Source organism: Carassius auratus, unplaced genomic scaffold (assembly GCF_003368295.1).
Source record: "Carassius auratus strain Wakin unplaced genomic scaffold, ASM336829v1 scaf_tig00045149, whole genome shotgun sequence".
NCBI lineage: Eukaryota > Metazoa > Chordata > Actinopteri > Cypriniformes > Cyprinidae > Carassius > Carassius auratus.
This window is the reverse complement of record NW_020526884.1, coordinates 48808-58726: the sequence shown is the minus strand read 5'-3', so window position 1 is coordinate 58726 and position 9919 is coordinate 48808. Positions and strand designations below refer to the sequence as shown.

Genomic DNA, 9919 nt, shown 5'->3' with positions numbered 1-9919 from the left:
TAGTTTATTGCTGTATTTGAACTGATTTCTCTTATTTCAGGTTAATAATAATGGACTGCTTACATTTAACCATGCTATACCAGAAACAAACCCTTACCTTTTTCCCGCAAATGTAACTGAAGATTACATTGCTCCGCTCTTAACTAAACTTGATGACCTTGGTATAGGTATATATTCATATCATGAGTACACCAATGGAAGTGTTCTCACTCGAGCCACTCAGGATATAAACCAGTATTACCCTGGAAGGGACTTCACTGCTTCTTGGGTCTTTGTTACAACATGGGACTATGTGCTTACATGGGATATGAATGTATTTAATCAACACTCAGGCCCGGTAAATAGCTTCTTTTTTGTTTTTCTTTTTTCAGAGACAAGACCGAAGGCTTTATAAACTATGAATCTGGATATTGTTTATTGTCTTTTCAGGCAATCACAGTTCAAGCAGCTTTAATTTCAGATGGTGGTTTTTCTTTCATTCTGATACATTATGGTGACTGTGCTGTGATGCCAACTGCAGTGGGGGTAAAATAACATTACAGTATTAAAGTAGGCTAATGATTTACTAGCTCTGTATGTAATACATTTGATTGATTTTGATAGGCTGGATATGACACAATAGGCTCCACTGACTACTATCAAATTCATTATGATCCATACGGTCCAAACCTCAAGAACACGACTAATGTAGGTGTTCCAGGGCGTTGGGCCTTTCTTGTTAACAACGGATCAGGTAGGACTTTAATCAAAATGATGTTTTACCATTATCAGTTAGTTTATATCATGTTACAATGTCTTATTATGTGTGTGTGTCCTTTTAGAAACCGTCACAGGAGTTTGAATGAAGCGTCAGTCATTTTCAAACCTAACAGAAAATATTTGGAAGATAATGGATGGATCTTACATATATGAATTTGTGACTTTCTCAGAATGGCCTTTTCTTTTCTTTTTTTTTTTCCTCTGAGAAATTTGACCTGTATCTATGACCAGTAGAGCAGAATAAAAAAAATATATATTTTGATTGGTCTCTCCATCTTTGTTTCAGATAAAACAAGAGTTGATCAAACATGAAGTGTCAAGTACATTTGAGCTAAAGTTAAGAAAAGTCCAAAAGATATATCCTTAAAACATGGATGGGAAGTAAAACTTGATTTTGTAGAAACTGTAGAAACAAGAGGAATGTCACTCCACAGGAAGGGACCCTTTTGTTTTTTCACTCTTCAACATCATATTTTTAACACATTATTCACATATGCACACGCATGATTCAGCACAAACAATAAAATGATGTATAAATGAATTATATACCATGTTGATTTAGCTTGAATCATCATTGATTGTGCTTTTATTTCTCCATTTTATCAAATCAGATTGATCTGTAAAATGTGAACTATGAAATTAAACTTGTTCTTCTGCATCTCCATGTACTAGAAGCATTACTCACCCAAAATTCCTTCACGTTATCTACTTACAGAGAAAAGGATGTTACCAGTACTTTAGTACAGCGGTTTTCAGCTGGTTTTGCTAAGATCGCAACATACCATGCAAACTCTTAAAATTTAATGTAGTCTTGGTTATCATTGTAAAGTTTTGTTTATAGTTTTTGAAGATGAATGTATGCCATACAACCTGTTTATGTTGGCACCTGTCTAATTTGTTTTTCTTCTGCTAAGTTAAAGATGGTTTGATGCCAAAATAGTGTAGAGTTTAATTTAATGCCCAGCCTTTGACTTCAGTCATAAACAGTCCATGAAGCTTTTTCTTCTCACTTGTTCAAATTTATGCTGTTCTGTTCCAAACTGCTTTTATTATCACTCAGAAATGACATGCTCCAAACACTCCACTATAAGACAAATTACAACATGACCTTTATGGTTTCTTGATTTAATCTAGCACAAGGAATTCACCCAGACACAATAATGGGATGAACGATTGACAAAAGAAAAAACAAAACAAACAAACAAGTCAATGGAGACTCTTATTGTTTAGCATTAGTAGAAGAATGTAGAATGTTGAGTTTTATTGTGAAAAGGCCAGTCTTTGTTTGCCCCGAACATGTCCCTCCCTTTGGTGCTATGATAATTAGGGACAGATTTTAACCTACAGCAAGTGTAAGAACAAGAACGTACACCAAAAGAAGACGTCCGAAGTAAGTACTATCTAGATTCTTGTCTATATGGTTTGTTTTGATAACTTATATTCTGATGATATGTATGTATAGCAGGGTTCCTACATGGTTTGAAAAAGTCTGGAAATCGGATTTGAATAATTTCCAGGTTTCGTAAAGTATGCAAAAAAAAAAAAAAAAAAAGCAAAGCAGAGCATGGAAAAAAAATAGCAATTTCCAGACTTTTGTCCCTATTTAGTTTTCTGTAATAGAAAATTAAGAATTTAATGAAAATAAAGGTATCATACAAAAAGTGTGTTTTCATGGCAGCGGTTTAGTGATTTTTCAGTGATTGTCAAGCATGACTGAATGAATTCAGCTTCATTATACAAAAATGCAAGTTATAAGCATTTTGGGTTTCATCACACAATATTCTTATCACCGTATTAAATAGCTTGTAAAATAACCTTTGCAGAAATAAACTAATTTCATGTGTACAGTGAGCCACATATTGCACCAGCATCAGGCCTTAAAAATATAATGTATTGCCCTAATAAAATTGAACTTTTGAACACTTTTTTTTTTTAAACAGTACAAAAAAATGTGTAGGAACCCTGTAATATGATATTGTCTATGATATTGTTTTTAATCTGATGAGACAAGTGTTTTTCTAACTTTTAAATCGAAATAAATACTAAGATGGCTTTGTTCTCTTGTGCTCGCTTGTGTTTTAGTTGCTCTGTATGAATTAATAGCAGTGGCATTCTGGTATCACTGACCTTGTTGTGACAATGTCTCCAGTCTCATGTTATCTGCTGGTGTTCATATCAGTCCTGTCATTGAGTGAGTTTTAACATCCATTTGAGAAATGTCCTTCATTATATGACAAAGACTATACTGTCTATATGGAATCGTATTCAAATGTAATCTTTTTCTTCAACAGGCAGGGTAACAGAGGGACAGACAGGTATTTACTGACCTTAGAACTTAGCACTAGAACATATAAAAAGTCAAAATGAACTGTCTGAAGTTAATATGTCCTGAGCTTGAAACTGTCCATTTTTACCTGCAGCACCTGTGATATTCTATCCATTCGGCTCAGTGGCAGGAGACACTGTTAATATTTCCACTGAGGATGAAATCTCCCAGCTTATCGACCTGTGGAGTCCTTTTGTGTTCTTCGGGCGAGCGTACAACAGGACATATGTGAGAATCTAGTTCTGTTAATACAAACTGTGAATGATTCAAATGTGGCATGGACAGCTAATATCTACTATTACCTAGGTTAACAGTAACGGAGACCTTACATTCAACCAGTCTTCATCAGAGTTTATTTCTCAACCCTTTCCCATCAATGGAAGTGAAGACATCATTGCTCCCCTCTGGACTGACATTGATGTCAGTGTGAATGGCATCATCTCATATCAGCAGTACTCAACCGGGAGTGTTCTCACGCGTGCCACTCAGGATATAAACCAGTACTTCCCTGGTCTGAACTTCACGGCTATTTGGGTCCTTGTTGCAACTTGGGATAGAGTTGCATACCATTACCACTCTGGCACGGTGAGTTAGTTTGTCATAACTCCTCCAGGCTCAAGGTTTAAAATGTGATATTTCCAGAGATGCATGACAATCAATGTTCCCCAACTTTGCAGGAAACATCGTTTCAAGTGGTTTTGATTTCGGGTAGTGATTTGTCTTTTATTCTCATAAATTATGGTGACTGTGCTGTGACATATAATAGTGTGCAGGTAAGACAAAACTTCTGTATCAGTGGAACAAATATGACTTGATATTTTCTCTCAATAATTAGTGTTTCCCTTTTTTGCACAGGCTGGTTATGACACTATAAACTCCACGGCCTACTTTGCAATTCCTGGGTCAAACAATGGGAACTTTATGCCAAACCTAAAGAACTCCACCAATGTCAATGTTCCAGGCCGATGGGCCTTCAGGGTGGATGGTGGAACACATCAAAACAGTCTACAAGGTACACAATAAATTGGTAGTTAGGTATGTCATAATGACAAGGTTCCTGTTGCTCAGCATGTACTTAAATGCCAAAGTCACTGGTTCAGTTTCCAGAAAACATGCATGCTACAAGGGTCTGCCAAATGCTACAATGCACCCAGATGCAAAATGTACCCAGTGAACCAAGGAACACGCAAATAAACAAGTTTTAATAGTTTCACCCTCAGGTCATCCAAGATGTATATGACGTTGTTTCTTCATCAGATTTAGAGAAATGTAGAATTCTATCACTTGCTCAACAATGGATCCTCTGCAGTGAATGGGTGCCGTCAGAATGAGAGTCCAAACAGCTGATAAACACATCACAATAATCTACACCATTCAAGTCCATCAAATAAGATCTTGTGAAGTCAACAGTTGCGTGTTTGTGAAAAACAATTCCATGATTAAGGAGCTTTAACTTTACACTGTTGCTTCTCAACGGTTTCAAAAAGTGCTTGATGTGTGCATATTTCTCTTCTAATTCTCAAACAAGATGACTTTTTTGACTGGAAAATCAATATTTTAGATGGAGGACTTTGAAGACTAACCAAAGGCAATGGTATGAAGTTAAAATACAATAATGATGGATTTGTTTTTGCAAACATGCAACTTTTCGCTTAACAAGATGTTAACTGATGGACTGGAGTGGTGTGGATTATTGTGATGTTTTTATCAGCTGTTATACTCTCATTCTGACGGCACCCATTCACTGCAGAGGAGCCATTGGGGAGCAAGTGATGCAATGCTACATTTCTCTAAATTTCTTTCAATGAGAAATAATTAAATTAAATTGTAAGCAAATTGTCATTTTTAATTAATTTAACATATTGTTTTGTTTATGTGTGCATTGTTTCTCTTAGAAAATGTCGTAGGAATTCAAATGAGAGTTACTTCATTTTCAGACCTAAGAGACAGTGCAAACATTGAGACTGTTATAGAGAAAGTAAGTTGCACTTGCTTCAGAAAATAGTATGTTTTTTTATGCAAATGATGGTGCTAATAGACATTCTGATCTTTTTGTCCATCTTTATTTTAGCTACAACAGGAGCTGATCAAGTACGGTCTGCCAAACAGCGTCAAACTGAACCTAAGAAGGGTGCAAAAGACTCAGCCCTAATATCAGCCTTGTACAAGGAAAAAATTCTAACAGAGACCTGTTCATTAAATCTCTAGCATCAAACATACCTACACTAAAATATAACTTACAGAGAAGCAAGAAAACAACAACAAAAGAAAAGAAAAAAACTGATCTCACATGGAACGTAAATCTTTTATTAAGTTTTTATTAAGCATTTGTGAAAGCTGGTCTCTGCAGGAATGTCACTCTACAGGAGGATGAACATTCATGTGTTCTCAAATGCAAATGTCACGTAGCAGGAGTTTAACTGAAGTAAACCTGTTCTTCCTCTATGGCTCCATTCACTAGAAAATCATAATATTAACTGTAATACCAATCTTTATTGATGAGATATTGAAGCAAGAAGCAGTTTAGCTGTTATATACAGTAGTGAAGCATTTTACTATTTTGCTTTAGCATTAGTTTTTCTCCTCAGAAAAGTTTGCTGTTACATCCTGAGATGTGTAGTAACTGTAAAAGCAAATTAAAACTGTTTATAATGTGAATTTATGAATATAAATATAATGTATATGTTCTCATCTGGAGACAGATGCTTTTTGAGAGTTAGTGAGATACTTGCGCTCCTTAAAATACTATTCCAGTCTTTCTACTTTAAAATGTCACACTCAATTCAGATACTGACTGTTTCTTTATAATTATTTGTGAAATTTTCTAGTAACCATTTTTTTCCCCAGTGAACATGAAATACTAAAACTTTGCAATACAGCCAGTTGTTTCTGTTTTGTTTGTTAGATTAGGAGATTCTTTCATTTATTATTATTATTTTCTAGTGGTAATATTATGCACTCAGACTGTTTCAACTATTATCTGATCACACACAGGTCTTTTTACTGACATGGCTCAAGAGTGACATTGCCAGTGTTAATAGTCCTACTGTTCACACAAAAAGCCCAGATACAAAGCTGTTTCAGTACATACTGAGTGGTCTGTTGGGTAAACTTTTTATGTATTTATTATTATTAAAACACTACCTGCACTCAAATACACCTCGTTTTTAAATTATAATGTAAACAATCATGTAGAAGCATTTTATTCCCGTGCCAATGTCACGGTTTTAGGTTTGTGGTGAGATCTCATTTGGTTGTATTTTTTTTAAATATTTCCCCATATATCTGTACTTTTATTACAGTGACGGAGAAAGTGTCACTGTCTCAAACTAAGCGATAGATATCATATCACAGTGAGATATCAGTATCAAAGATCATGATTAAGTAATGTTTCCATCTGCTGGTAAGACTTTAGAAACACATAATATAACATACTGTCCTATCCTTACCCTATTTTATAAGTTCATTTAATATATTTAATATTATATAATTATAATTATAATTATATATATATATATATATATATATATATATATATATATACATCTTTATTATTATTAAGTTTATTATTTTAGTCTTTAAGCATAATATGTTAAATATTTACCTAATTTCTTAACATTTCTTCTTCGTCCTCATCTTTTTCCTTTTTTTTTTAAAGATAAATATTCACTGTAAATAGTGGCAACCAGTCTACTTTATCACATATTATGGAAAATGTTATGCATGACTACTCAACATCTCATCCAGCAATAGTAAAGCTAATTTTTTTTAAATCCTGTAATTTCCAATAATAGCATGATTTTTCTTTTGGGCCAGAAAAATAAATAATAAAAAGGTATTTTTTTTTTACAAATTATATTAAATCTGGAATTTCGTACACACACACACACACACACACAGACAGACACACACACATTTATAGTATATAGTCGTATGGGTTTATCTAATTTAGTTTAACTTAACTTTATTTGACATATCTGAAGTCATTACCATCGCGACGGTATCCGTTATTATGACGCCATAGAGCGCATTTCAAAAGTTTAGAATGTTGGCGCGCGCGGTATATAAAGCGATGGAATTCTGTGAAACATTTTGTTGGTTTGTAGTAGTGGTCGAAGACGAGAGTTATTAGCGGTTATCAGTGATGGGACAGCGAAATTCTCGTGTTATTCCGGTAAATGATGGCGCGGTGTACGATCACCATCCCAGTACACCCCCAACACCCGACACCGACAAGGCGGAGCAACACTTCCATCCGTGCGATGAGCCGCCTGTCGATGCCGGTGAGGGAGACGCCCAGAGGAGGGAGGAGGAGGAGCGGAGGGAGGCATGGGGAGAGGAGGAGGAGATGAAGAAGAAGAGGAAAAAGAAGTTCTGGAGGCTGCCCTCTTTCCTCAAAGCTGCCAGAAAACACCTCAAGGTGATCCGACCGAGTCAGACTGAGGTGCAGCTTATTGAGCCACCATCGCCAGCCAGCAGCGCTGATGGTAAATGATATGAATGTGTGACAAAAAAAAAAAAAAAAAAAAAAAAATTATTATGAGTATCCATGAATTGCATATTTTTTTCCTTTGTGCTTTCCTTCAAATGATTTAATTTCACCTTGAAAATAGCCATGTAAAAATGCGTCAAATGCAATAATTTCTTTTTTAATAGATGATATTATGTGCCGCTATGAGCTCGGTGATCGTCTGGGGGTAGGCGGGTTTGGTGTCGTTCATGAAGCGAGTCGTGTGGAGGATGGCCTTAAGGTCAGTACAAATAAATGAAACTTATGCAACTGTTTTTTCTCATCCTTTCCACAGTCTTCAGGTTTAATGAGTGGAATTGTATGACCTCTACACACATGTGAACTGTTTTACTTATGTTTTGTTCTTTAGGTGGCATTGAAAGACGTCATGAAGACCCATGACATGGAATATCTAACTATTGTAAGGCATCTCACTCACTATTTTCATTTAAAACCTCTAAGATTAGCTTTAATTGCAGACTATTAATGTTTTTTTTTTGTTGACAAACCATTTTAAAACTGTCTGTCTTCTAGCCTGGTCATCCAAACCCCCTACCAGTGGAGATCGCCCTTACACTCTTGGCCAACAAGGGACCCAGCGCACCAGAGATTATAAAGCTGCTGGACTGGCAGGACCAACGGGACAACTATGTCATGGTCCTCGAGTGTCCGTCACCGTGTGAGAACTTAGTCAGTTTCTTGGAGGGCCATGGAGGAAGACTCGAGGAAGGTTTAGTTCGGCACATCATGCGGCAGGCAACGCGGGCGGCTCGCACATGTTGTCGCCGTGGGGTATTCCATGGTGACATAAAGTTGGAAAACTTCATTGTGAGCAAGGACACCCTGCAGGTCAAGTTGATAGACTTTGGGTGTGGGGACCTCATGAGAAAGTCTGCCTACACGACATTGTATGGTATGTATTATCCCTTAAAGCTGACAGAGGAAACGCTTTGGTAATGTAAACTTGCATACGAGATGAAATCTCTTTCCTCCAGGCACCATGGAGTACTACCCTCCTGAGTACAGGGTCAAGGGCAAGTACCATGCGAAGTCTGCAATGTCGTGGTCTCTTGGGGTCATCTTGTTCACAATGCTGTGCGGCCGTTTTCCAACTGACAATGACCTGCAGAAGACCGAACTAAACCTTTGGTCAGAGCCTGGACTGTCAAAGGGTGAGCTCTTCATCACATAAAAAGAAGTCTGATTCCAATTATCATACAAATGCTCTTTCAGATTTGATCTCACAGCTGAATAGTGCAGATGTAAAGGCTTCAGGTCATAATGAGATGTTGCTTCCATGTTTCTGCACAGACTGCTGCAGTTTGATCTGTAGTCTGCTCCAGCATAAAACTAAGCGACGACTCGGTCTGGGGAAGATCCTTCAACACGACTGGTTTCAGGTACTGAGCCTGAGATCAGCCACATTTGCTTTTGTAGTGTGATGTATTTAGGCTAATGCTTTGTTTGGTGTGCTGTCTCAGGTCTCCATATAAGTCGTGGCGAAAAGGAGCTTCGACCCCAGACATTTCCCAGTCTCCTGTCAGCTTTGCATCTTGACGGCTGGCAGACAGACTGTTCATTCCTCTGTGAATCCTCTGCATCTTGCGGAGCCGGCAGGCCATGGTTGCATCTTATGCTATGGCCATGGGTACATCTTATGCTATGGCCTGAATCAGCAGTACTTGCATCTGCCATTACTGCTTGCTTGGGGATGTGTATATATGTATATAGTTTTTTTTCTCAGAGCCTGTATGGTCTAAAGGTAAGATCTTCATTTAAAAATAAAAAAAAGACATCTTATTCCAATCTCAGTGCATTTGTTCTACCAGAGTAGACCTCACATATAAATAGCGCAAATGTAAAAGCTTCAGGGTCATAATCAGATGTCTTTCCCATGTTTCTGCACAGAATGCTGCTGAACCAGAGGTTCCTGCCATGGACAGCTTAAAGGCATGTAATGGGCTTCCTCGTCTCAGAGCTCCACTGCCCTGGTTCCTCAGCGGTTTCTCTCATGGCTACCCACAAGTCCAAAGTTTGATGTCCCAGAGGTTCCTTCTACGGTGCTCCAGGTCTCTCAGTCTTGCTGCTCTGGTACCAGAACTTCCTGTAGTGGCTACCTGGTCTTCAACACCTTGTCATGACTGCACGCTCTCAAAAGTTGCCCTGGATAGTGAGGTCCCTGCAAAGTCAGCTGGGTCCCAGAGGTTCTAGCACTGGCCAGTCAGAGAGGTTCATGCCACGGTCCAGTCTCAGATGTTCCTCTCATGGCTGTCTCAGATGCACTGCTCCATGTGATAAGAGCCCCGGGTCCAAGAAGTTTCTGT

General features: G+C 37.6%; 2 protein-coding genes across 2 annotated transcripts; both read left to right on the top strand.

Moving 5' to 3' along the window:
* The first annotated feature begins 2893 nt into the window (after nucleotides 1-2893).
* Nucleotides 2894-5691, top strand: LOC113087721 (sushi, nidogen and EGF-like domain-containing protein 1). The gene is made up of 8 exons (XM_026255639.1): nucleotides 2894-2950; nucleotides 3051-3074; nucleotides 3180-3313; nucleotides 3392-3670; nucleotides 3763-3858; nucleotides 3941-4097; nucleotides 4981-5063; nucleotides 5157-5691. Exons 1-8 carry the CDS (start codon nucleotides 2899-2901, stop codon nucleotides 5235-5237), a joined length of 906 nt encoding a protein of 301 aa, XP_026111424.1. The 5' UTR covers nucleotides 2894-2898; the 3' UTR covers nucleotides 5238-5691.
* A 1413-nt stretch (nucleotides 5692-7104) lies between these two features.
* Nucleotides 7105-8787, top strand: LOC113087725 (serine/threonine-protein kinase pim-2-like). Its single transcript, XM_026255642.1, has 5 exons — nucleotides 7105-7572; nucleotides 7742-7836; nucleotides 7966-8016; nucleotides 8130-8508; nucleotides 8591-8787. Exons 1-5 carry the CDS (start codon nucleotides 7230-7232, stop codon nucleotides 8785-8787), a joined length of 1065 nt encoding a protein of 354 aa, XP_026111427.1. The 5' UTR covers nucleotides 7105-7229.
* Nucleotides 8788-9919: the final 1132 nt, after the last annotated feature.

What these genes read in the sequence shown, in the direction of transcription:
- LOC113087721 (XM_026255639.1), top strand. Translation starts at nt 2,899, where the DNA reads ATGTCTCCAGTCTCATGTTATCTGCTGGTGTTCATATCAGTCCTGTCA. An exon ending in CATATCAGTCCTGTCATTGA is followed by an intron (nt 2,951 to 3,050) that starts GTGAGTTTTAAC and finishes TTTCTTCAACAG; the next exon opens with GCAGGGTAACAGAGGGACAG. An exon ending in TGACATATAATAGTGTGCAG is followed by an intron (nt 3,859 to 3,940) that starts GTAAGACAAAAC and finishes TTTTTTGCACAG; the next exon opens with GCTGGTTATGACACTATAAA.
- LOC113087725 (XM_026255642.1), top strand. Translation starts at nt 7,230, where the DNA reads ATGGGACAGCGAAATTCTCGTGTTATTCCGGTAAATGATGGCGCGGTG. An exon ending in GCCAGCCAGCAGCGCTGATG is followed by an intron (nt 7,573 to 7,741) that starts GTAAATGATATG and finishes CTTTTTTAATAG; the next exon opens with ATGATATTATGTGCCGCTAT. An exon ending in ACATGGAATATCTAACTATT is followed by an intron (nt 8,017 to 8,129) that starts GTAAGGCATCTC and finishes TCTGTCTTCTAG; the next exon opens with CCTGGTCATCCAAACCCCCT.